We start from the raw sequence: 27,477 nt of genomic DNA on the forward strand, positions 1-27,477 counted from the left end.
TGTGTGTGTCCCCAGTTAAAACTGCATGGTGTACCCAGTTAAAATGTCTGACACTTATTTTTTAAATCCCTGACTGCGTCACAGGGAATGGTCCCCAGTTCTGACCATTCACAGAACCTCACGCAGGTTCTGTGTGCTCTTTCCATACTATCCCCCGTCCAAGACCCCTCCCATCTACCTGAGGCCTTGGATGCATTAAATCCACTTGCATAACAAAGACACCAGCCATCAGCCTCGGGCATGTGAAGGCATCCTGAAAGCTGCTTCCTTTTCCCCATCCCCCAGCCACAAGCTCTGGGGGTTTTTGGACAGCCCCTTTCTGTAACATAATCACTATGCTGTACTTTATATCCCTGTGACTATTTTGCCACCACCAATTTGTAATTCTTGATCCCTTCACTTCTTTCATCCAGATCCTCAAGCGCCCTCCCCTCTGGTTACCATCGACTGATGTCTGTTCTAAAAAATATGGAACGCTTCATAAACTTGCGTGTGTCATCCATGCTAATCTTCTCTGTATCATTCCAATTCTAGTATATGTGCTGCAAAGTAAGCACGGGGGGGGGGGCACCTCTTAAAATGCAAAACATGCATGTCCTTTGTGCAAGCAATCTCACCTATAGACATTTCCTCCAAAACTACCCCACGAGTAGGCAAAATTCTCTTAGAAATATCCCCTGGCTAGGCAAAGATGCACATCCAAGGATGTTTATCATAGCATTGCTTAGAATTGGAAAAAACTGCAAACAACCCAAATGTTCATCCATAGGGGAGTGGTTGGCTGCAGTGGGATATAGCCGTATGGGAAGAGGGGAGCTGTGTGCTGACATGGAAAATAGGTCCATAATATACTTTTTAGCAGAAACAAAAAGAAAGTAGTAGAACAGTATGTAGGGTATAACAGAATGCTGTTTCATAACTATGTTGAAACATGAACAAGTGGATGAAAAAAGGGGGTTCTATGGAAAGTCACCTCATAGGCTGATCTGATCATAAATTCCTACCTGGGCAGGTCATGGAGTGTAGTCACGCCCCAAACCTATACCTTCTTTAGAGAACGATTTTAAGCAAGCCCTGTCCATTGTTTCTATGCAACTAGGTTAACACACCTTTGAAATTCCCCCTTTCAACCCCCCAAGAGAACACATCATCGTAACTATCCTGAATTCCCATCCCCAAATTGCTTCCTCCCACGTTCATGTAATCTTCCTTACTTTTCTCTTTAATCTCAAAAGCACTTTAAAAAGCTGAAAAACTCATTCTCTGGAGCATTTGAGATCTTGCTCACCAGCATATGTCATTGGTTTGGCTCAGATAAACTCACAAAAATTCTCTATAGGTTTGGACATTTCTTACACCGACAAATAGAACAATTTTGAAAGAATTATTTCCCTACTGGAGACTATCTCCTCTAGCAGTAGAAGTGGAATTATGGTGGGGGGCTTTATCACTGCTTCATATATGGAAGGTTTAGAACTTATATACAAACATCCAAAACTTTTGTAATCAGAAAAAAAATTAGGTTGTGAAACAGAAAACAATACTATGTAAAAATCACATAACCCTACTTTACAATGGTTAATTTTATGTTATGTGAATTTTACTTCAATTAAAAAAAAAAAATTATTGGAACTTAAATCCAGCCAAAGGGAGATTCTAGTATAGCCAAGAGCAAAAATATCACATGTATGTTCCTGTACATTTTACCTTTAAAAAAAAATTGTTTTGCTTTTCTTAAGCTATTTGCTCATCTTTTTTGGTGTTTTTTTTTTCATCCTTTCTTTGCTTATGAATGAGTCATTATTTTACTTACTTGCTATTCTAAATTCTAAGAAAAATTACACATCCAAAAAATCACATGGGTCAGTGTTTGCTAGACTATCCATTAACTGACCTTCTTTCTGATCCATATAAGAGTTGCACTCTTCAATTTCCTCAGGCCTGTTTTGACGCCCAGGTTAGCAGTTAAAGTGGAAAGAAACAGTTAGAGTGCCTTTTCAGACCCCACTATCAGGGATATTTTCAGCTCTTTGAAACTTAAGTCTCTGGGCGGCACATACTGGCAACTCTTGCAGGTCACATAATCTATGTAGAGTCTCCAGGATGCTCTTTTTGGACATTTATCAATGACCCACTCTATCCATCACATTTGCTGGGTTCTGACACATTGGCTTGTCAGGGGACACTTCTTGACTTCCTGGGACCATAGGTCCTGAACATAGGCCCTGATCCCAGGAAACCTACCTCAGGTTCCAGAGAAGTGATGTTAATTTATCTTACTCAGCCGTGACATCTTGGTGCCTGATCAGGAAGTGGTTCAGGGTAGGGTCATGGAAAGAAGCAACTTTTAGTGTCTAATGGTTCCTATACCAAGGGTTGTTCATGTACAGATTACTGATTACGTAAGGAAAAGTGCATATTACAGCAAAGAGAGAGCCGTTACTGCCTTAACCAGGTGCTTAAACTCAGTATCAGAAGTAGTGGAAGATACAGTACAAAGTTCACAAAGCCACTTCTGAAGTTCTCTTGAAACTAATCAAGCTTCAAGGTCTAACTTCCACTTTACAGGAAGTACAGGGGACACAATCAGGTGAAGCCAGACTGTGGGACATTTCAAAATAAATCAATGTCATGAAGGAAAGAAAAAAGGCAGGGGGACTTGTTTAGATTATGAAACAGCAATTTTCAACCATTGTGTTGCAAAAAATTTTTAAACATGTAATACTTGCCCTGGCTGCTGTGGCTCAGTGGACTGAGTGCCAGTCTGCAAAACAAAGGGTTGCCAGTTCCATTCCCAGTCAGGGCACATGCCTGGTTGCGGGCTAGGTCCTCAGTTGGGGGCATGCTATAGACAAGCACACATTGATGTTTCTCTCCCTTTTTTCCTCCCTCTCCTCCCTTCTCTCTAAAAATAAATAAATAAAATTTAAAAAGAAAAGACTACAGAGAGAATGTAAAATAGTATGGCCAATCTGAAAAATAATCTGTTTTTTTTTTTTTTTTTTTAACAAAACTCAACATGCAATTTACCGTATGGCCCAGATAATTAAAAACTTATGCTCACACAAAAATGTTCTTAGAAGCTTTATCATGATAGCAAAATGCTGGAAATAATGCCAAAGTCCTTCAATGGGTGAATGGTTGAACAAACTCTGGAACTTCCATGCAATAGGAATTGTGGGGGTTCAGATGAGTCTCCACAGTACTCTGGCATGCAGATTATTTTGAGCTGAAAACAATCAAAGCTCAAAAGGCTCAGGAAGAAACTTTGGACTTCACCTACCTGCTTAAAAGAATTTAAGATAGAGGACCTGCAGCAGGAAGGGCGATATTATCATAGGTAACTATAGTTTAACTTGAACTAGGAATGATATATAGAGAGACCTAGGAAAGCCATTTGATCCAAGTACTCTCTGTCCCCCGTTGCTTCAAGATAGACCAGCAAACATTTGTTTACTAAACATTAACTCTTTTTATCCCCTGTAAATTTGCCTCACTCCCCTTTGAAGTCCCAGACGTCTGTTCCCCACTTCTTGATTCAGAATGAAATACATACCTCATTCTGCTTTATTGCCTTTGGAATTTTCATGCTTATGTGAATTCGTGGTGTGCATGTATTAAAACTTGATTTTCTCTGGTTAATCTGCTCTATGTCATTTGAATTATTCAACCAGCTAGAATAACTAAAGGGGTAAGAGGAAAGTTTCCCTATCTGTAATAGAATACTACTCAGCAAGAAATAAGAATGAACTATTGATACATGTAACAACCTGGAGAGACCTCAAGGACATGACGTTTAGTGAAAGAAGTCAGACTCAAAAAGGCACATATGATTCCATTTACACAAAACTCTAGAAAATGCAAACTAATTTATATTGACAGAAGTGAGGCAGGAACTGGGGAGAGACAAACAGATTACCCAAAAAAAGCAAACCAGGAAGCTTTTGGGAGTGAGTGATGGATGTGTTCACTCTCTGGATTGCACTAATGGTTTTACGGTTGTACATCTTTCAAAACTTATCAGATTGCATTATACCTCAATAGATTTGTGTATATGTGTGTTTTTTAATGAGGAGAAGGGTTTCTGAGAGAATTAAATAAAATGAAGCATACTGAGTACTTTGCGTGGAATCTGGCATACAGTAAGTGCTCAGTAGTTGCTGCTGTTGGAATTTGACTAGTCTCCAGGATGGCTTCATCACATCTCCCTGTTTAGTTTCTTCACAGCACTGAAATAACCTGTACTTATCTAATAGTTTGTATGTTGGCTTACTTATCTGAGGTCTGTCTCAAGAGTGTGGGGTCCCTGAAGCCCAGTGCCACTTTGAGCCGATGGGTGCCAGTCCACCACTTCAGTGACCACATCCTTTTCCTTAAGGACCAGAGGAGTTTGATGGGCGAAGGCCTAAGCTGACCTAGCTAGATCTGCCATGCCCAGGGGTAGGACTCCCGAGGGCTTCTGTCTGGGGACATCCTTGACCTTCCTAACAGGACAAAACTAGAGGCAGCCAGTGTCGAGCAAACCAGCACACCAGTAGGGGTAACGGGAGTTGCTCTGCCGGGCTTCCAACAGTGGGACCTGAGCAAGTCTACTGCATCCGTTTCACTCTTGGTCGTTTTAAAAAGACGCATTTGAATGAGATGCTTTCAGATTCTCTTCCATTTCTGCAAACCTGTGACCCTCCCCTCTGGAAGGGGTTGCCTATCATACAAAGGGAATGGAGGTAGACGCTGCCATTTGCTCAGTTTCGGAGTAAAGAATGGATGAAATGATGACAGCCAAACGGACACCCCCCCCTCCAGTGGAAGGTTTCAGGTTGCACTGCCAGATGTAGGACACGCATACACTCTTTAAAAAAAAACACACAAGTAACAAATCACAAAGGAAACAAACACCCCGCCTTACTCCCTACCTTGTGGAAGCATACGTTCTTCATAAGTTAAATGCACTTACAAAAGCAATAGTAATTCAGATAACCTTCTTTTGAAAAACTTTAGGCTCAGTCTCCGTAGAGACTGTCAAAAATTGCCAGTGCCGACTATATTTCAAGTCGTCACGGCGGGGTATTGGGAAAAGTTTTCAATTAGCAATAATCGCGCCTCGGATAAACCTCATTGGCTACGATACTGCCACTGCGCAAAGCTGAAGAGTAAAAGCACGGGCCACACTCCCCAACGGATAAATCGGCTTTAACGCTGAGGGTGAGCGACTGCTAGCGAGTTCGTAAATCTGACGCGTTCCCCTGCAAGCAGTTATATTTAAGGCCCGTCTACATGGGAGGCTCCTTGTTTATGGACTATCTCGCGTGGAACGTTCAGATTTTGGAAATGGAAAGCACATTCGCTGAGGATGCTGGGGAATTTTATGCAAATCACCATAACGTCACAAGGGTAACCGTATTGACTTGGATTTTGAAACAGCGGCGGAAAGGCAGCGAAAGCGAAGTTGGGCCAAAGAACAAGCAACTGTGGGGGTTGCGGGTGCAGATGATTCACGCAAGAGTTATAAAGGAACGTTTCCAGAAAAATTAAGTCTCCGCTAAACGTTGTTGGAGAACTAATACACGAAAGAACTCCTACGATGTTCGGCACCACAACCGTTACAAAAACCTGCTTACTTTTTGAAACCAAAATTATCAGTCTCCGCAGAGACCGTCAAAAATTGCCAGTGCCGACTATATTTCAAGTCGTCACGGCGGGGTATTGGGAAAAGTTTTCAATTAGCAATAATCGCGCCTCGGATAAACCTCATTGGCTACGATACTGCCACTGCGCAAAGCTAACAAAATAATGCTTTAGTCAACATCCTGAATATGCAAGCTGCCTATTACAAAAAAAGCGAGTTTGAGTCTCATAGAAAAACCTTCAATTATTGTTTAGTTGAAAATTACACAACCATATTAAGATTTCTCGGAAATGCATAGGTTGTTTCTGAAGATCCAGTTGCTTTATTTCACTTAACTAGATTTTGGTGGAGATGAAGCAAAGCATTATGGGAGGGAACATGCTAATAACCTAATACAGACTATGAATTGGGGGAGGATGAGAAATTTGCTCAATGTCAGAGTACTGTTCACTTGATTACCGATTTACAGTGTAACTAGCCTCTCCAAAATAAATTATTTTATTGTGGTAAAGTATACATAAAATCTACTATCCATTGAACATTAGTTATTCATTGATCCTTCCCCCAGCCCTGGCAACCTCTATTCTACTTTGTCTCTGTGAACTGATTCTAAGTACCTCATATAAGTATCCAATACTTGATCTTTTGTGTCTGGCTTGTTTCACAACATAATGCTTTTTTTTTTTTTTTAAGATTTTATTTATTTTTAGAGAAAGGGGAAGGGAGGGAGAAAGAGAGGGAGAGAAACATGAATGTGCGGTTGCCTCTCGCGTCCGACCCGGCCCGGAACCCAGGCATGTGCCCCGACTGGGAATCAAACCGGCAACACTGTTTCTCAGGCCGGTGCTCAATCCACTGAGCCACACCAGCCTGGGCCATAACATAATGTTTTTAAAGTCCATCCATGTTGTATTATATTTCAGAATTTCATCCCTTTTAATGACTGCCTAATATCTTATTGTATGGAATTTTGTTATCTATTCATTCTACAATGGACATGCATTGTTTCTACCTTTTGGCTATTCTGAATAATGCTCCTATGAACACTGGCATACAAGTATCAGTTTGAGTCTTTGTTTTCAATTCTTTTGTGTATATACCTAGAAGCGGAGTTTCTGGACTATATACTAATTCTATGTTTAATAGAAAAGAGTTTTCTGTGGACCTCTTGAGAGGATAGAGGCTAAAAGAAAAGCTATTTCCACAGAAATGTTCACAGTTCATGAAGTGTGTAGTAACTTTCACTCTCATTGCCTGTTTTCCCTCTGCAAGTGGAAAGCTGCTAGAAACCACTATATGGATTTATTTCCTCCCTGAACTATATTCTCCAAAATACTTTGGTTTTTGTTACTCATTAAGATGCAAATAGTAGTCTCTGAAAAAGCAGCATTCTCCTTAATATTTTATTGTAAAAAAATTTCAAACACAGCTTTGGCTGGGTAGCTAAACTGGTTAGTCTTGTCCAGATATGCTAAGGTTGTGGATTCAATCTCTGATCAGGACACAAGAATCAACCAATGAATGCATGAATAAGTGGAATAACAAATAGATGTCTGTCTGTCTCTCTCTCCCTCTCTCTCTCAAATCAATAATTTTTTAAAAAAATTAGAATCGACCACTGAATAACTAGAACAAGTTGATGTTCTCTCTCTCCCTCTCTCTAAATTCAATAAGTAAAAATTTAAATTAAACAAACAGAAAAATCCAAACACAAAATATTTATTTATTTTGTTTTTTTTGTTAAAAAAATTTTTTTTTAAATTTATTTTTAGAGAGAGGGAAAGAGAGGGAGAGAAACATCAATGTGTGGTTGCTTCTCACGAGCCCCCAACTGGGGACCTGGCCCACAACCCAGGCATGTACCCTGACTGGGAACTGAACGTGCGACACTTCGGTTCGCAGGCCGTCACTCAATCCACCGAGCCACACCAGCCAGGGCCAAACACAAAATATTTAAAGTATTGCTCAGTGAATGAATATTCATGTAGTCAGCATCTAGATGCAAAAATGAACATCTTTACAAGGTCTCTATGATGCTGATGTGTAGTTTTTTTTTATTCCCCAGCCATAATACCAGAGTACAAAAAAAAAGCAGTAAAAAAAGAAGACACTAACAATCTACTTAATTTAATTAATTTACTTTAAAATTTTTTTATTTTATTTCTCACCTGAGGATATATTTATTGACTTTAGAGAGAGAGGAAGTCAGGGGGGAGGACAGAGACATGGGAGAGAAACATGGATTGATTGCCTCCTGTATGCTCCGGATGGAACCCACAACCTAGGTATGTGCCCTGACCAGGGATTGAATCCACAACCTTTTGGTGTGTGGGACCACATTCCAATCAACTGAGCCACCTGGTTAGGGCTTAAATTTTTAATTGTGGATTGATTTTACAGAGAGAGAAAGGGGGGCAGAGAGAGAGAGAGAGGGAGTGGGAGAGGGAGAGAGAAACATCAATTGGTTGTTCCATTTATTTATGCATTCATTGCATGTTTTCTGACCAGAGATGGAACTGGCATCCTTATATATGGGGATGACACTCTAACTAACTGAGCTACCTGGCCAGGGCTAAATTAATTTTCTTTGATACAAGCAAGGACTTAGTCATTAATTCCTGGGGTGGTGGAGTTGTGGGAAATAAAAAGACTAGGGTTATTCAAAGAATTTAGCCCTTAAGAATGTCTTGATTTGGGTGCCTCATTGCATCCTGTCAGTAGCTACCAAGGGAAATTGTGTGTTTCACCAGCTGTCTCGGATGACTTGATCCTCCATAGATGACTTTCCAGCACTATGAGAAAAAAGGAAAACTCAGCTAACTTCTCTACAGAACGTGGGATTCTTTGGGGCCTAAAAGCACAATAGTGTATTCTTAGCCAGTTTCTATTAATAATGCACATTCCACTTGGAGAAATGAAAAATAAAAAAAGAGTTTGAAATCTTTCACAATAAAATTTGGCTGGGGTGGGAGGAATGTCACTTTTGGGGCATTCCATGGTTTTGGTCAAATACCCATGTGTACAGAAAACTATCTGGATTACAATTGTTTCAACATAGTAAAAGTTTCTAGTCTACATTTTGGTCCTTACTTTCAACCAGTGTGGACAGATTAAAGAAGGCACAGAAGGCTGTCATATCAGGTGATTCTCCCACTTTAAGTGACCTCTGTGAGCTGTTGCTGGAGACAATGCTCCCAACTACTACACTGAGTTACTTTACCAATATTTACCTCCATATATTTAATGAGAGGACCAGGAGTCAGACTCTGACTCCAGCTTTCATACTATTCCTCCGGGCTTCAGCTCATCATAAACCAAGGGAAGTGGTTCCTAAGGTGGTCTTCAAGGTCTCTACTAGCTGCTTTTTTTATGTTCTAAAACACTTATAAATTGATTGATGTCTTATTTAGGTGATGCTATAGAGCAGTGGTTCTCATAAGCTACACATTAGAAACAAATGGTAAGTTTGTAAACCGACTTTATGTCCAGGCATTTCCCCAGGTCAATTAAGTCAATCTCTGGGAGTGAAAACCAGGCATTGTGTTGGTTAATTTAATAAAAATACAAGAGAGAAAATAAAATTAGGGAAGCCAAGTAGATAAACACATTAGTTTCTGTATATTGGATTTGGCTTTAATTGATCCTTAATATGTAAAACCATCAATTTTTCTGGTACTTGTGAATGTACTTCTTGACAACCTACAGCAAGGTAGGAACTTGATTCTGTCACGGTGGAAAAGGTCATTAACACTGAACTTGAGGGGGAATCAAATCTAAAAACCATTTTCAAGGGTTCTATTTTAAGAGCGAATGAACTAAGCGCTGTTTAGTCTACGATTTTGCACTCAAGACATCGGTGTGCCGCTCTCAATTCTTCTCAGAGATGACAATGTACCGGCTTAAGTTAGAGCAGCACATCGGGATCAAGGTTCAAAACCAAGAAAAGCCGACAGGGGGCGCAACTGTGAAACCTAGAGGATTGTGGGACTTGTAGTTTTTCTTGCATTATTTAAGCTTTGTAAACTACATTTCCCAAAATGCAAATGTAACCAGTCAGTCCCACTTTCGGACTTGGTGTCCCTTAAGCTGTGAAAGGTAAGTGTGCTCTGTGCGGGGTGCAGGTTTTTAGAAGTTGTGGATTTCTTGTAAGGGATTCCACTTCTCCCTTTTGCTCTTTTCTGGGACCTGGGAGAGAGCTATTCTTCTAATAGAGCTTGTTTACAGGGGGATTTACCAAGAAGGCTTTTGGTCTCGGGAATTAGGACTCAGTATTTGTTTTTCTGTTCACATGTTGCTGTGGAATGTCAAGGAGAAGTCGGGGTCCTGAACCTAGATCTGGAAATGCAAGCATGAAATAATGTCACTAGAGAATTTCTGCGTTCTATCAAGTAATGCCAACGCCTTGTTTTTACAGCTAGAAAAGCAGACATGCAGGGGTAGAATATCTTGCCAGGTCTCACTATACTGTATGGTGTGCAAGTAACAGTTTGAAATTGAGGGTAAACTAAAAGACTATGGGAAAAATGAAAAGTGTGTATGTGGTTAATTATATTAGTAAAATAAAAAGCCTGAAAAGTCTGAGTAACAACTTCGTCAACACCTGGCATACTAGAACTCAAATGTGCTTCCCTTAGCGTATGAAGAAATAAGATAATTCTAATATATAAAATGAGATGTAAGTTTATGGAACACAGAGTTCCCCAAGGGATGTATTAAGTAAAATACTTGTATAAATATATCCCTCTAATGGAAGAATACTATTCTTCATACACTAAAAAATTAATAGTAATTTCTTAATATCAAGCATCCAGTTAATGTTTAATTATCCAATTGTTTTTAACTGTCATATTTTAAAAGTTTGTTTGGCTCAGGATTCAAATAAGGCCCACATACTATTACAGTCTTTTAATCTATATAATTCCCCTTTTTATCTCAGTATCTTTAACTCTTGTAGTTTATTTGTTGGGAGAAACTGATTTATCTGTCTTGTAGAGTTTCCCATAGTCCGGACCTTGCTGATTGAGAAATGGTATATCACCTAAGCTCTCGAGACTTGATTAGAGCCAAGTTCAATATTTTTTTGCCAACCCCACGTCGTGGGTGGTGGTGTGCCCTCTAAGAGTCTCATGATTTTGTTTCTCTCTTTTGTAATGTTGATGCTCAGTGCCTAGATCCTACCTTTGTTTTTCAGTTATAAAAATGAAGTTCTGATATAGTCTCCCTTCCTCCACCTCCTGGTAACTACTGATCTACTTTCTGTCAATATGGATTTGCCAATTCTGGACATTTTATATAAATGGAATCATATGATTTTGTCCTTTTTTAAAAGTATTTTATTTATTTTAGAGAGAGGGGGAAGGGAGAAAGAGAGGGAGAGAAGAAACATAGATGTGTAAGGGAAATATCAATCAGCTTCCTCCCACACGCCCCCAACTGGGGACCCGGCCTGCAACCCAGGCATGTGCCAGCAACCCCTTGGTCTGCAGACCAGCACTCAACCCATTGAACCACACCAGCCAGGGCTGATTTTGTCCTTTTGTGATTGGCTTCTTACACCTACCATAATGTTTTCAGTGTTTCTCCATATTGTACCATATATCAGAATTTCATTCATTTTTTTATAGCTGAAAAATATTCCATTGTATAGACAGACCACATTTTATTTATCTATTCATCAATTGATGATCATGTTTTTTTAAAAGTTTTTAAAACTTAAAAAACTAAAAATAAAAACCCTACAAAACCCAGTTACTAAAAAAACAGACAAAAAAACCCCAAGCAAAAGGCCAGGGAGTGGTGAGGTGGATAAAAGTGGTCAAAAGGTATAGAATTCCAGGTATGAAATAAATAAGTCATGGGGATATAAGGTACTGCACGGTGACTATAGTTTACAATACTGTGTTGCATATTTGAAAGTTGCTGAGAGAGTAGATCTTAAAATTCCTCATCACAAGATAAAAATTTCTGTTAACTATGTGTGGTGACAGATGCAACTAAACTTATTTTGGTCATCATTTCACAATATATACAAATATTGAATCAGTGTGTTGTACCCCTGAAACTAATACATTGTATGTCAATTATACATAAATAAATAGATTTTTCACATGAGTTTCTTTCCCTCTAGAATGAGGATGAACTTTGGGTTGACTTCCAGGGCAGCAAAAGGCTGCTGGAAGGTGAACCTCAGCCAACAGTGCTCAAATGGATCCATTGGGTTATTTGTGCCACCGAGTCGTCCCGTGGACCCTGAGAAGGTTAAAGAGTTACAGCGCTTCATCACCCTTTCCAAGAGAATCCTAGTGATGACCGGGGCAGGAATCTCCACTGAGTCAGGGATCCCCGACTACAGGTCAGAAAAGGTGGGACTTTATGCCCGCACTGACCGGAGGCCCATCCAGCATCGGGATTTTGTACGGAGTGCTTCCATCCGCCAGCGGTACTGGGCCAGAAACTTTGTGGGCTGGCCTCAGTTCTCCTCTCATCAGCCTAACCCTGCACACTGGGCTTTGAGCAACTGGGAGAGACAAGGGAAGCTGTACTGGCTGGTGACCCAAAATGTGGATGCCTTGCATACCAAGGCGGGGAGTCAGTGCCTAACAGAGCTCCATGGATGCATGCACAGGTGCTGGAAGGTCTAAGTGGTCTGAATGCAGAAATGTGTGCGCTGTGAGGCAGGGACCTTGGCTGTCTTGATCAGTGTTGTCTTCATTAGATCTTGAGAAAAGGATTTGGGAGTAAGTTGTTTAATTCGGGGTTGATCTCAGCAAACTCAGTGAGGGAATGGGGAAGGAAGGAAAACCCAAAAGGGTACAGTAATGAATGGGTTATTGCTTTGGGCAGCTGGAGCTCAATCCAGCATGGTTCAGAATTCTCACTATCTACAGCATGGTTCAGATTCTCACTGAAAGTCAAGGAAGCTAGGGTGTTTATCCACCATCCACCATCCCTCATCCACCATCCCTCACTGGTCAGAGATCACTTTTGGGGAATTAACCCCCTAACACTGATTCTGCTCTTCCAGAGAAAGTTTCCTCGGCCACTGGAAGTTGCTTAAAAGAGAACTGTGTGCAGTGGCCTCTAGCGGTCCCAAGGGGACCATGAGCAAGCAGAGCACCAACAGCATATGCTACTAACCGCTGCGTCTCTGGTACCTAGACATGTATAACACAGTATAGCCTGGCACATAGTGAGAGCCTAGTAAATAGTGCTGGAATGAATACGTGTAGCCCTGGCAATAATTTGTAGCTAATTGGAGACCATTTCCTTATCTTTAAGACCCAGAGATCCTCCTATGAATCGTAAAATATTTATTGGGTGCCTACAACGTGTGATGTGTGTACTGGTGGGCTACTTGGTGTGGAGGGATCATAACCAAAGTATAAAACTTGGTCTACTCTATATTTGAGAATTCGGTAATTTGCTGGGGAAGACCCAAAAATAACATGTTTAACAACAAACAACTCCACAAATGATTGTTAAATTGGGTGGTCCTTGAGAGACATGATTTACAAGTTTAGAGAAACAGATTTAGTCAAGATTGGAGAAATCAGGAAAGCTTTTATGGGTAAGGTACAGCCTGGAGCGGCTCAGATTTGACTAGGCAAAGGAGGGGAAAGGGAGCTTTCTAAATGAAAGGAACTTGTAGAGCCCAGAAGAGATTAGTCTGGCCTGTGGGGAGACTAGTATGGAATCAGATGTCAGGGAAGGCTAGACCCAGCTCATGGATGCATCCGAAAACCACACAGTGCAATCTAGGTCTATTGTGAGACCAAAGGGGACTACCAGTGGTGTCTGAGCAAGAAAACAACATGATAAAAATAACATTTGAGGAAGGGTTAGAAAGAGTGGCTGAGGGCCAGCCTGAAGGACCTAGGCTAAGGTGATGGCAGGGAATGAGAGAACTAATGATGGGGATGGGTCCATTTAAAAAGCTTTCCCCCCAAGTCTTTAAAATTTCAAATATCCACAGAAGTCAAGAGAATACTATAATGGACTCCCATATACCACTACCCCAATTCAAAGATTTTACATTATCTTCTTTATTCTTTCTCTCCCTGTCTCGGCTTAAATATTTTAAAACAAACCTAAGCCTTCTTATCATTGCAGAGGGGGCCTTTAAAAAAAATAATAATGTAGTCTGATGGTTGACTAGATAAGAGTAAAAGGAAAAAAAGGGTTTCAGCTCAAGAAATGATCATGATAGAGAAGTTGGGGGTGGGGTGTTACGCAGGTGGTTGAAGACAAAAGGTCAACCTGACAGGTCAGTCAAGAAAATTTGGAACTAGCCCTGACCTATACAGCTCAGTTGGTTAGGTGTCGGCCCTTGAAGTGAAAGGTCACTGGTTCTATTCTGGTTGGGGCACATGCCTGGATTGTGGGTTTGGTCCCAGGTCTGGCGCATACAACAGGCAACCAATTGATGATCGGTGTTTCGCTCTCACATCCATGTTTCTCTCCCTCCCCGTCTCTCTAAAAATAAATAGAGTCTTTAAAAAGAAAGGATTTGGAAATGGAGTCCAGTGTGGGAGAGAGAGCAGGAGTGGAGTCCTGTGAAGAGCAGGAAACCATTAGCGCAGAAGCATTGGTGCAGGGAAAACAGTCCCCAAGGTGGGGAATGTAGAAAGAAAACAAGCTGGAGGATCGGGGGGCCGAGGAGGAACCAACTAAACAACCTTTTGTTCTCTCTTTCAACAGCTATTGAGTGGGCAGAGCTCTAGATGGTGGGCACAGAACAGTGGTCACCAGCAGTGGTCTTGCCAAAAGAAGGCGAGACTCAAAAGCTCTTGACCTCACAGAGTTCATGTTCTGGTGATTAGAGAGGTGACAAGAAGACACCATGCCATAGACATTAAGGGGAGATAGTGTTTTTAAAGAAAGGATGGTGCTGGGTAACGCCAATTAACAGCAGATGAGGACAGCAGAGAACGGAGGGGAAAAGCTGGTTTTGGCACTAAGGAAATCATTTGGTAAGGAACTGGCAGTCATGTTAAGGATAAAAATGAACTGGCAGAAGGTGAAGCAGAGATTGTTTAGTAAGGAAACAGATGTATAAGTTCTAGAAGGCTGGCAGTGGAAGAAAGGTGAGAAACAGTGGTGGCTGAAGCGGTCAGGAGAAGATACTCCTAAAACTGGGTGATAGGAAGAGCCAGGGGCTGAAAACGGTTGGGGATGAACCACCTTTGGCAGCCACGTGTCTTCCCAGGACAGACCACTCAGTGGGCCTCCTCTTTGGTTTCAGGGTCCTCTGCTTGGATTGTGGTGAACAGACTCCGCGTGGGGTGCTGCAGGGGCGCTTTGAAGCCCTGAACCCCACCTGGAGTGCTGAGGCCCATGGCCTGGCTCCGGACGGCGATGTCTTTCTCACCGAAAAGCAGGTGCAGAGCTTTCAGGTCCCATCCTGTGCTCGATGTGGAGGCTGCCTGAAACCAGACGTGGTTTTCTTTGGGGACACCGTGAACCGCGACAAGGTCGACTTTGTACACAGGCGCGTCAAAGAAGCTGACTCTCTCTTGGTGGTGGGATCGTCCTTACAGGTATCTGACTTGGTCAGGATGGCAACTGCCCCCTTTGCAAGCTTCCCCTGGGCTCTGTTTGGTTTATCTCTTCCTGCATCTAGAGATCTCTTACCCGGGCCTTCTCCTTGTACAGGTGTACTCTGGTTACAGGTTTATCCTCACTGCCCAGGAGAAGAAGTTACCAATTGCAATACTGAACATTGGGCCCACTAGATCGGATAACTTGGCATGTCTGAAACTGGATTCTCGTTGTGGAGAATTGCTGCCTTTAATAGACCCACACTGACCACGGCCTGATGTTCCTGAGCCAGAAACTGGGACTTCCTTCTATCCTGCTGCTAAAGGTAAATTCCTTCACAGATATCAAGATTCCAGTTCCCATTCATCTGAGAGCACTGACAAAATATAGAAGGTTCTAGGCTCTTTAATGTGTGGCAATTCCTAATTTATTTTTTAATGTACATTAAGCTGTATTGTTTGGAAGACTATGATTTCCAAATTCTAGGCACATAGCTATTTAAAACTATGTCCCAAAATTGGCCATAACTTTCTTCTCTTTAAAAAAAAAATAACAGCTTGAGATATAATAAATTTTACCCTTTTAAAGTATACAATTTGTTTTTAGTGTACGCACAAAGTTGTACATTAATCACTACTACCTAATGTCTGAACATTTTCATCATCCCAAGAAGAAACCTTGTTCCCATTGGCAGTCATTCCATTCTCTATCCCCCATAACCCCCTAGTTCCTGGCAACAACTAATCTTTCTGTTTCTGCCTAGTCTAGACATTTCATATAGTATTTATGTAGACTTTTGTGTCTGGCTTCTCCACTTAATGTTTTCAAGGTTCATCCATATGGTAGCACATGTGAGTACTTTATATCTATTTTAATCTCTGAGTACAACCATCAATGTCATACAGTTCATTCATTTAATGTGTACAGCTACTTTTATATTTATACTTTATTGATTGATTTTTTTGGGGGGGGGAGAGAAAGAAACATTGATTTATTGTTCCACTTATTTATGCATTCATTAGTTCATTCTTGTACATGCCCTGACTGGGGATCAAACTCACAACCTTGGCATATTGGTTCGATGCTCTAACCAACGGAGCTACTTGGCCAGGGCTCACTTTTTAAAAAAGACTTTATTCTTTAGAGCAGTTTTAGGCTCACAGAATTGAGCAGGAAGTGAAGCGTTCCCATATACTACTTGCCCCATACACTCACACAGTATTTATCATTCACCTGCTGAAGGACATCTTGGTTGCTTCCACGTTTTTGTCAATTATAAATAAAGCTGCTATAAAAATCCGTGTGCAGGTTTTTGTGTGGACGTAAGTTTTCAGCTCATCTGGGTAAATACCAAGGAGTGAGTGAGACTGTTGGATCATATGATAAAAGTATGTTTCATTTGGTAAGAAACTGTCAAACTGTCTTCCAAAGGGGCTGCACCATCTGCATTCCTACCGACAATGAATGAGAGTTCCTGTAACAGCCCCTTTATAAAAAAACTGTTTCAACTGAACTATACATACAGAGAAGTGCATGTATAAGCAGGCAGCTTGATGAAGGCCTACAGCATCTAGATCAAGGAACAGAACATTACTAGCACCCAAGAAGTCCCCTTGGTACAAGCACTTTTTAAAATTTCTTATTACTACTGTAGAAGTTTAGATGATGCATGTAAGTAAAAAGAATACAAATTATCCATAATCCCACCACTGAGATAACCTAAGTTTAACATTCTGCTATAACTAAATCTGTTTTTACAAATATTGAATCATAGTGTTTTATTCTACCCTATTATATAGTTGCCATATTTACATATCATAAATGTTATAACTTTTGCATGGTAAGCTGATATTCCAAATCATTTCCCTCACCCCACTCTTGGCTTATTTTGGCATTAATTTGTTTCATTTCTTTTCAGATCCCTAGGATTTATTCATCCCTTCCTCTAACTAATCGAAGTTCACTGAGTGCAGCCTGAAGAGGGCAGCAAACTGACATCTCTGCCAGCCCATTTCTGAACCCAGCAGCTGCAGAGCCAAGGAGTACCTAGATCTTTAGGCTGATGAGATTTGCCCCTGAAGAAAGACTTTTTCCAGCAGCAGCTTCTCCTGATATGTAAACTGCTTAACTGCTTTCACTTCCCTTTTATCTCATCAGGTAGAAGAAATGGCCCAAGAAATATGTAGGTCAGAATGGTCTTTGGAGTACTAACCCAGGAATCTCATGTGTGTGTGTGTGTGTATGTAGGGTGGGGAGCAATGGGGGAAGGAAATGACTTAATTTATAATTCTAAATGGTTAGATGTCTTTAACGGAACCATTTTGGTATATTTCTTGAAAAGATGAACTATGCTATGAATTTTTTATTAACTGAGGAATAAAGGAATCATTTTTTAAATAGCACACCAGTTATGTGGGCTGTACATTTATACCTTTTAATCAGCTAAAAGAAAATGGGACTTCATGACTTGGTTCTCTAAGGATTTCTGCTTCATTTCAGCCAAAATGAGACACCTGCCTTGAACCTGGTCTACAGAGAGGAAATAGTGAATTCCCAAGTGGGATCTTAAATTGATTTGTTTCTGCCGGGGAAAGCAGTAAGACTTGTTTGAATACTGCGTTAGCCTGAAAGAATCATTGTACCAGGCTAAAGCTTTCTGCAAAATCTCATCAAAAGGTAAAGCGGATGAAAGAATCACAGCCTATTCTGTGATTGTAGTCTTTTGTCTACAATTAGGGCAAGCAATACATGTTCATTTCTAGGCACCTGCCTAGAAAGCAAATTTCATTTAACTGGGATAACCCAAGATCTTGAAAACACAAAGAGTTCTTTTCACCTGCACAACTGTAGATTTGCCCACAGCCATTCATTAATTCTATAGAGGTGTAAGGTTGTTGTGAATCCATTCAAGCTTTTTTTTTTCCTTCTTTTCTTCAGATGGAGATCCTAAGGTATTTTGAACCAGACTTGCTCAATATCCAAAGTCAGTACCAATAATTGTTTGTATTCAATATGGGTCCTTTGAATCTCAAGCCATTCTTATCCACAGATCTCATAAATGGTTACTGATAGACGCTATATTAAGATACTAAGGCTACAGCGATACAACCTCTTGCTCTCAAGTGGCTCATGGAGGATGTGCTATTTCCCCCACCCTTATTTGCTACCAGGAAATGACAGTCATGCATGGATTGACAGGATCATAAAATTTAGTCCATCCCCCATTCCTTTGTGAGGAAATTAAGATCCAGACTTACCTAAGGCCACAGTACCTAGTCTGAGAGCCAGGACTAGAATCCAAGTAGATTTTCTTCCCAGTTCTTTTCTTTTTAAACAACAAAATGCTTCTCCTTTGAAGATTACAGTTAGAAGGGAGTCAGCCTGGAGTAGGAGCAGAAGCCAGCAGTATACCTGACCAAAGAGACCAGAAATGGTTAAATGTGGGCAGTGGAGAGCAGCTGAGGCTGCCAGCAGGGAGAAGAGGCAGGCTCTTTCATCACCTAATGTTGGCACAGTCATGAAACCAAGTCTTGAGAGCCTTAGGAATGTTCTTTTTTCATGTTTCTTTCCTGAGATGGAATTCTTTCTAAAAATATCTGTCTCAAGAGGAGCTTGATGATTCCTGAAGCTGACGGTTCTCACATCTCCATACTTTTACATCTTTAGCTTTCTGCCGGCATGGCATTCCTAACCCGCTGTTAAGTGCCCTCAGTTGGAATAACAAACATCGTCTAGTGAGCACTACCAGTTGGTCACTGCCCTGGTTATGTGTTTCAAATTGCACAAACCCAGCTTTGGACACGAGTTTCGGTCATACTTTCCCTCTGTTGCTTGCACAGTTCTGCTCTGCTATCATGATTTTCATAAGCAGGAGGCACAAAGGCAAATAGGTCTGTATAGCACTTGAAAGCTCCTTCCCAATAACTCATATTTTCTTTCTTATGCTGTCATAAATTGAATACTCTTCTTTCCCTTAAGTCACAGCATTATTGGGCACATGTGCCAAGCACGATGGGAAGCATTTTACAACACATCAGCTCAGTAAGAATTAACCTCACAGGAGATGCTTGGGCATGAATAAGGGTCTTCAGTGAATGCCAAACTTCCAGAGAGGATCTAAAGCAGGCCCGATAAGAAATTCAGCACTCTTAGGTCGGGTGACCAGCTGTCCCAGATTGCCCAGTGCTGAGGGGTTTCCTGAGATTCAGGACTTTCAGTGCTCAAACCAGGATGAGTTGGTCACCCTGCTGCTAGGAATAGTGGAGGTTTCCACCAGATATTAATTCCAGACATATCCTTGCCACGATTCAAGATGGTGCTCTAAGATCCAGATTAAAAAATTTTTTTTCTCACAAAACATAAATTCTACTTCATGAAGAAAAAAGAAACTTATTCAAGAAAGGAGAATGTCAACTTATTAGAAAAGGAATATAACATGGAATTGAAACTCCTAGGGTACAGACACACTTGGCTTTCCATCCATGTCTTGCTAGTACTAGTTAGCTGAAGTTGGGCAATCTGTTTCATCTAATCTTCAGTCTTATTTTATTTTTAAAAATTTTATATATTTACTTTTAGAGAGAGAGGGATGGAGAGAAACATCAATGTGCATGAGACACATCAATCACCTGCCTCTTGCTCACCCCTAGTGGGGACCTGGCCCGCAACCCAGGCATGTGCTCTGACTGGAATCGAACCAATGACTTCTTAGTTCACAGGCTAGTGCTCAATCCACTGAGCCACACCAGCCAGGGCTAATTTTGTCTTGTTATAAATGAGGATAATAGTAGCTACCTCATTGGGTTGTTATGAAGATTAAACGGTAATGAAGCGTGTGAAGCGCACAGCAGTGCCTGGCACACAGCAAACAAATGTCAGCCATTGTAATTAGGACATGGGAGGAGGCAGAATGCAGGAAAAGGAAGCCACCGTACTTGCCAAACCTTTGTGCCCTATTTACTCCTTTAACTAGACTCACGGGAATCCTCCCCAGAGCCACATTTCCTTTTTGGGTACCTGTTTGTTTTTTAAAAACTACAAATGTCTTGCTTGACGCAATAAAGCCTTTCTAAAGAAAATTTAAAATGAATATCCTTCTTTCTCCATTCCCTTTGGAAAAGATTATTTACTACACAACAAACACTGTAGGAAGCATTTTACAACGCACTGATTCACCTAATTCCTACAGCCGACCCTACCTATGATCCTGCGCACTATTATTTCTTCTGACAGATGACGATCCGTGCCCAAATGTCACCTAGGGTGACCACGTCCGTCCAGTTCGGAGCTCGCTCTCCCATCAGAAACCCGGTGGGGTAAAGGAGCAATTGTCCTTTGCGAGGGAAGAAGGGCAAGGCTCAAGACACGTCCAGAAGCGACCCTAGCTAGGTCCTGTGAGATGAAGAGGCATTCACTAGGCGGAAAAAGGGGGAAGCATCCCAAACGGCGACCAACAAATGCGAAAGCGTGGGAAGGTCAAACCCGCAAATCCCTCCGCCTTAAAAAAAAAAAATTCTTGATGGTGGGGGCGGGGATTCAAGAGTGGACTTGGGACACCCCATAGGCTCTTGGCTCCGCCCAAAATTCACTCGCCTCGCTTCCTTTCCAGGCCATTCTTCCTTCTCGCCACGTCGATTTCCAGGCCCCTACTTTCCAGGCCCCCCCGGGATAAAGGCAGTGAAGGCGTTACCAACTGGAAACTGAAGGGGGAGCTGGGGGAGGCGGAGCGTGTGTGCAGGGGATGAGAATCCCAGAGAGGGACGAACACCGCAGGAGAGTTGGACCCAACGTCACACCCACGTGCGTTCGCCTTTTCACACTACCCTCCACCCTCCACTGTTCTTCCGGGGCCTCACCTCCCTAGGACGTCACCTCAAGCGACCATTACCAACCACTGCGCTTGCGCCGGAGCAGGCTCTACACCCAGAGAGGCGGGGCCTGAATCTGGGAGGCCCGGGGATAGTCCCGGGGCGGGGCCTCTGTTCACCAATAGAAAGAGAGAAAGGAGAGTCACGTGTTTACAAGATTCCCAATCACATTTTCTACTTCAAAATCCCTCCTGTGGCCGGCGGATTGGCAGGGTTGGACGCGGAGGACCACGTGATTGGGAAAGGTAAATATGGCCACGTGCTTTTTTCCTCGACTGCGCGGGAAATCATTGCATCACTCTGTATCGTGATTAAACAATTATTTAAAGAACATGTGAGATGTACTGTCTGTGGCTCTTAACACTATGATATAATCCCAATGTCAAGTTACTATCAGTTAAGTCATCCCAGCTATTGTTCTAGTGTTTCCCGTATTCCATTTCCTATAATGAGCACCACTCAGATGCTCATTAAAAGATTGTTAAAGGAATTTTTCTCTTCTCTTCCCCTTCCCATTTTTCTCTGGTGAATTTCGCTGCCAGTGTAGTCATAAATACTAGTAGAGAAACTTGGCCAAGCAACTTAGTGGTTAAGAGCTCAGGCGTTGCCATCAGGCAGATTTAGTCAAGTCTTGACTATGCCATTTGTATGATCACAGGCAAGTGAGATTTTAGAGTCTCATCTATAAAACGGGGGCAATGATGTCGACCTCACAGAGCTGGTTTGAATATTTAATGAGATGAGCTGTGGAAAACCCTCAGTACAGAATGATATGCAGTGAGTGTTCAAGGAGTAGAAGCTGTTATTTATTATAACTGCAATGTAAAAAAACAGCTTGTAGTGTGTGGTGAAGTCTTTGAAAAGCTTAGAAAAGAGTTGTAGGAAAAATGGTTTTTCGTAGCTGAAAATGGCGGCAGAGAAATGAGAGGAGGAGAGAACTGGCTTAAAGTGGAACAAGAGCCCACCTCTCCGGGTAGCGTAGTGGTTAAGAGCGTGTGCTTTGTTGGACTTGCCGGGTTCAAAATCCTTCTTTGCTCCTTACCAGACGTCTAGTACTGGGCAAGCAACCTCTCCTATTGAACCTTAGCTTAGAAAGTAGGATTTGCTAATAGTGTCAAAACCTCATAGGATGCCCAAAAAATTTTGAGACATACAGTTCTGGCAGAGTAGATACTCAGTGGTTATTAATCATTACTCAGGTCTCATGGTGCTCACATCCTGGAAACATCCTGTGTGATCCAACTTCCAAGGCTGGAAGGAATGATGCTCACAAAGGACTAGGAAGAGACTTAGCCCTATTCAGTAGAGAATAAAAGAGTCTCCAAACGTGAGGCCTTTCAACAAGGTGCTTTACTGGAGGGTACAGTGTCAGGTGAAGACCACAGGGCTGATGCTATACTGAGTCCTAACAGTACTTTTTAGTGTCCAGGTTCTTGTTCTCCTTGTTGTATGGGGCCTTCGAAAAGCAGATGGCAGCATTGCGGTCACAGTTGCAGATGAAGGCCTGGCATTCCTTGTTTTTGCCTGGAAAAGATCAAGAGAAGAGGACTGAGACAAGGTGGATCCTGCCTTGTACAACCCATGGGCAGCAAAAATTAACTGCAATAATTCCGTCGCCATTCCCTCAGTGCACATTTAAGCAATTAAAGTACCAGAATTTCAGATAAACAATGAATGCAGTGTTTGGGACATAGATTAAAAACTGTTTGTTGTCTATCTCAAGGTCAAATTTAACTGGGCAACCTGTGTTTTATCTTACAATCCTAGGTGCGAGCATTGCCTTTTGGAAAGTCTTGTCAATTTTGCGCCCATAAATGAGCTCACTGCTTGTAAAACCCATATAGCTACAGATCTCTGATAACATAGACAAGCAGTTATAAACCGTATGGCAAACACTAAAGCTAAGTATTTTACATTTCAACTTAGTGAAGTTTAGTAAGCTGATTTCTCTACCTTAAATCACATATTTTTAAAAAACAGAATATTGTACATTTATGTGGAAATATTTCCAAGATATTTTATTAAAGGAAAATATAACTAGTAAAGTCTACAAAATTTGAAGGGATATATATCTATGGGTAGTAGGACTATAGGTGCCTTCCACTTTCCGTGACATATATTTCTGTAGTCTGAAATTATATTACTTTGGCTGTGTTTACTTTTGTAACCAAAAGAAACAGCACAGATAGCATTTAAAATGCATCTAAACCTTATTATCCATAATTTAGCTGTGCATCTCTGTTTACCTTCAATAATCTTATTAAAGTTTTGTTTTTCTCTGCTCCTTTCTTTTAAAAACCACGAAGGTTTTCCTTGCCCAGTGAACGTCCATTAAAGCGTAAATTAGTGATTAGATGATAAAGTGCACAAGGAGGTAATTATTTAGCGAGTTATTGTTAATTAATATGAATAAACATTCTGTGATGCAGTCTTCTTGAGTTGGTTGGGTGGGGAGGGCAGCTGCATTTAAGACAAATTATTTGCACCCTGACTGGTGTGGTTCAGTTGGCTGGGTGTCACTCCGCAAAGCAAAAGGTCACTGGTTTGATTCCTGGCCAGGGCAACATGCCTGGGTTGCAGGTTTGTTCCCTAGTTAGGGCACCTAAGAGAGACAACTGATTGACGTTTCTGATGTTCACATTGATGTTTCTCTCTCTCTCTCTTTTTTTCCTTGATATTTTATTTATTTATTTTGAGAGAGAGCGGAAGGGAAAGAGAAAGAGAGAGAGAAATATCTATGTGAGAGAGAAACATTGACGGGTTGCCTCTTAGCCTGCTGAGGGCCTATAAGCCAACAAGGGGGTAAACATACTGCTGCAGGTGATTTCTGAGCCAGAGCATGAGTATGAGTATCTTTTGGTGTACGGGTTGTCCAGGAGGAATTTGCAGCTGTCCAGCTTCTTGGCTTGGTCGTAGCAGCGGTCGTGCTTCTGGCAGCACCTGGGGAAGGGCAGGGACAGAGCTAAGGTAGGAGCGGGTGCCTGGGCAGCAGGTCAGCCGGCACCTTCCTTCTCAAAACAGGTGGGAATGTTGTAGCTGACATGCTCCTGGAGATTCTGGTTCTGTGGCTTGAAAAAGTGCAAGTCTTTTTATCATGTTTAGTGAAGGCGGTTTTAAAAATGGTTACGAGAACACAGTACGTTCCCTACGATGTTTGTGTTACAATGTGCTGCCACTAGGGGGCAGCAGCGTCCACTCCCCCACAGCCCGGGCATTCCTCTTTCCATCCCCAATAGGGAGCACTGAATTCAGTGTCCTCTTGGAACATACTTGTCTACCTGACAAGAGGTGAAAATATGTCATCCCTAGACAATATGTAAATCCCCTTTCTGTGCCTCCTCGTGAGATTCTTGGCTCGTGTCCTCCCCTCACCCCACCAGCACTCCATTCTCCCTGCAGATCAATCACTCACGCGTCCAGTTCATCCACAGGGTTACCGGATCCACCCAGGCCACAGTAGCAGCCATAGTTGTTGTAATCTTTCAAGGGATCGCTTCCAGGGATCGTGCACTTGATCATGTTGCGGAATTGCCACACTGCCCGCGGGCTGATGCCGCCCTCGGCGGCGGCCACTACAAGAAGGCACAGTCAGAGTTCAAATTCATCCTGGTTGGTTCTGCCAGCATCCCAAGGGCCCCACGCTGCCCCGCTGACCACTGCCACCTGCCTCGTCAGAAGAGAGCTGGACACAGAAACCTAGCAAAGTGACTATGGACTTTTAAAATGAAAACTTAAAAAAAATTTTTAATTGACATCAAATTCACATAGCAAAGAATTCACTATTTTAGCCACTTAAAGTGTACAATTCAGTGTTTTTTAGTAAATTCACAGTTATGTAAATATCATTACTAATTCCAGAACATTTTTATCATCCTCCTCTCCATCAGAGCACCACGTACCAATAAGCAAAAGCTCCTCTTTCCCCCATCCCTTCTAGCAAACACTATTCTGCTTTCTGTCTCTGTGGGATTTGCCTATTCTGAACACTTCATATAAATGGAACCATACCGTATATGACCTTTTGTGACTGTGTTCCTTCACTTTGCATCATGTTTCTGAGGTTCATTTATGTTGTAACATATATTAGTACTTTTTTATTTTAAAAATTTACATATTTATTTGTTAGAGATGGAAGAGAGGAAGAGAAACATTGATGTGAAAGAGAAACATCAATCGGTTGCCTCTCCCATGCACCCCGACCAGGGACCAAACTCACAACCTAGGCATGTGCCCTGACCAGGAGTCGAATTGGCGACCTTTCTCTTCGCCGGGCGACACCCAACCAAGCCACCAGTATTGTCTCTTTGCCCTCTGCCTTGTCCTTTGTTTCTTTGGTCTGCTGTGACACTGGAGGCACCCCATGTGCTTAAGCCCCAGGGCAAAGGATGGGTGGCCGCTGGTCACCATTCCCTACGAGCTGTGTCCAGGGGCAGCCTGCTCAGACAGGAGTGGCTGGCTACCTTGGCCCAGCTCCAGACCCCAACTCCTGCTCCTGTTTTCTCTCTCTAACCCCACCAGTTGTATCTCTACAGAGGCCAGACCTGCATAAAACTACTTACTGTATGTGTGTGTGTGTGTGTGTGTGTGTGTCTCATTCATCTCAGTCCTAAGTCTCAACCCAGAGTTTGATACCTTGGTGGCTCTGATACCACTGATGTTGAATAAATCAATGAACAATGGGTGAATGAGGTGGGATTTGAATTCTAATGTATCTGATTCCATTTATTCAATCATCGGTGCAATAGCACTCTCTTTGCTCTCATGAAGCCCATGAGGGTGGGGGTAGGGGTGGGGTAAAAAAAAAAGGATCATCAAGATACAAATTGCAAGCAAAGGTGGGTGCTGGGAAGACCTTGTACCAAGGCAATATCGTAGAGAAAGAGAAGGGTCTCTCTTGGTCCGGTTGGGCAGGGCGGGCCTTTTTCAGAGGGATAATCTGAGTTCTGACCTGGAGGTTGAAAGGTGCCAGCTGGGGTGGGGAGAAGATCTGAGGAAATCCCAATATGAGAGCTCTTAAGTCCCACAGGAAGCTCTGAATAAAGACTCAAGGTCCGGTTAGCTCTGGGACCTATGGCCCCCATTCCAGAGGAGTGAGATCTTAGCCCAAGAAATGGATGGAGCTGGGAAGACTTGCCTACCTGTGAGCAGAGCAGCCAGCACAAGGAGTCTCATTCTGTTGTGAAGCAGGTGAGAGTGGAAAAGGACTAGCACTACCCAAGGCCTCCCTGCTTATAGTCACTCTGAGGCCCCAAGATAAGGCTGTAGTGTTTGCCTTTCTCCCTGCTGACTTCAGATTGTCCTTGAGTCTGTCTGTTTTGGGTGGCTGACAAGTTCGTCATGGAAGTAGTGTAGGAAATTGGTCATCAGCATTTTTTAACAAAAGGGATTATTTCTGAAGTTGCACATCTTGGAATCTTGACCCCCATAACCACCCCTTGGCACTCAGCCCAGTTTCATCTGTGTGTGTGTGTGTGTGTGTGTGTGTGTGTGTGTGTGTGTGTGTGTTGTGTATGGCAAAGCCGTCAACCCAGTTGAACAACTGGGAGAAGAGGGACAGAGAGGAAATAACCACTCCTCCAAGTCTTCTCATGTGCCTGGGTCTGAGCTGTGGGTCTCATTGAATGGTGCCATCAATCACGCACTTTGCAGGCGAGGGAACAGATTCAGAGAGGTGAAGTAACTTGCTCCAGGTCACACAGCTAGCAAATGGCAGAGCAGGGGTTCAAACTTAGGTATGCCTGATTCTAAGGCACACATTTTATTTTATTTTTTCCCACTACACCAATAGCAGTCCCTCCCCCAGTTCCCACTATGGGTTTATAAGAAAACCCCCAAAGAAAAACCCCAAAAGACTTGTAGGATGAAAAAAGCTTTTAGAACTGTCATATCCAGTGTCTATATAACATTTTGGGGGTGAAATTCAGATAGCATAAAATTAACCATTTTATTTTTAAAGTGAACAATCCAGGGGCACACAGTGCATTCACAGTGTGGCGCAACCATCACCTCTATCTAGTTCCAGAACATTTTCATCCTCCTCGAAGGAGACCCTGTACCCATTAGCAGTCACTCTCTCTCCACCTCAGGCAACTACAGTCTGCTTTTTGTCTCTATAAATTTACTGGTTCTGGATATTTTACATAATAGGTAATATTTTATCATTGGACTACTTTGTGTTTCCCCGTTGAGCTCCCATGTGTCTCTGCAGCAACCCTGTATTTTTATTTTATTTATCTATTCACTTATTTTTCTTGAGCAGAATTCCCACATACCCTCCAACCCACCCTGCCCCATCCTCTCTCATAGTTTCGCCTATTATTAATATATTAGTATGGTACATTTGTTATTATTAATGAACCATTATTGGCATATTATTATTATCAAATACTCAAACCCATAGCTTATTTATATTTCTTTAGTTTTTAGCAAATGCCCTTCTTCTGTTCC

The 27,477-nt window shown here is 42.0% G+C and overlaps 2 protein-coding genes, 2 non-coding genes and 1 pseudogene across 5 annotated transcripts; 1 reads left to right on the top strand and 4 right to left on the bottom strand.

The window, feature by feature from the left end:
• Nucleotides 1-462: 462 nt before the first annotated feature.
• Nucleotides 463-557, bottom strand: LOC149996892 (U6 spliceosomal RNA; annotated as a pseudogene).
• A 4,447-nt stretch (nucleotides 558-5,004) lies between these two features.
• On the bottom strand, nucleotides 5,005-5,145 carry LOC149996893 (U4 spliceosomal RNA). Its single transcript, XR_016507300.1, has one exon. It is a non-coding gene; the product is annotated as a U4 spliceosomal RNA (small nuclear RNA).
• Nucleotides 5,146-5,640: 495 nt separating this feature from the next.
• On the bottom strand, nucleotides 5,641-5,781 carry LOC149996894 (U4 spliceosomal RNA). The gene has a single exon (XR_016507301.1). It is a non-coding gene; the product is annotated as a U4 spliceosomal RNA (small nuclear RNA).
• Nucleotides 5,782-9,676: 3,895 nt separating this feature from the next.
• Nucleotides 9,677-17,402, top strand: SIRT4 (sirtuin 4). Of its 2 annotated transcripts, XR_016514161.1 has the most exons (5): nucleotides 9,677-9,721; nucleotides 11,754-12,251; nucleotides 14,868-15,162; nucleotides 15,278-15,488; nucleotides 16,595-17,402. XR_016514161.1 is itself a non-coding variant. In XM_090292030.1 (4 exons), the coding sequence occupies exons 2-4, from the start codon at nucleotides 11,755-11,757 to the stop codon at nucleotides 15,428-15,430; spliced, it is 945 nt and encodes a 314-aa protein (XP_090148156.1). In that variant the 5' UTR covers nucleotides 9,677-9,721; nucleotide 11,754; the 3' UTR covers nucleotides 15,431-16,099. The 2 variants fall into 2 exon arrangements, 1 of the variants encoding a protein (XP_090148156.1); XM_090292030.1 differs by lacking the exon at nucleotides 16,595-17,402 and having other exon boundaries at nucleotides 15,278-16,099.
• Nucleotides 17,403-22,362: 4,960 nt separating this feature from the next.
• On the bottom strand, nucleotides 22,363-26,254 carry PLA2G1B (phospholipase A2 group IB). The gene is made up of 4 exons (XM_090292586.1): nucleotides 26,169-26,254; nucleotides 24,443-24,602; nucleotides 23,843-23,970; nucleotides 22,363-22,554 (listed from the first exon to the last, which is right to left on the bottom strand). Exons 1-4 carry the CDS (start codon nucleotides 26,200-26,202, stop codon nucleotides 22,436-22,438), a joined length of 441 nt encoding a protein of 146 aa, XP_090148712.1. The 5' UTR covers nucleotides 26,203-26,254; the 3' UTR covers nucleotides 22,363-22,435.
• Nucleotides 26,255-27,477: the final 1,223 nt, after the last annotated feature.

The sequence above is a fragment of the Furipterus horrens genome, unplaced genomic scaffold, assembly GCF_987537825.1.
Source record: "Furipterus horrens unplaced genomic scaffold, mFurHor1.1.pri manual_scaffold_11, whole genome shotgun sequence".
NCBI lineage: Eukaryota > Metazoa > Chordata > Mammalia > Chiroptera > Furipteridae > Furipterus > Furipterus horrens.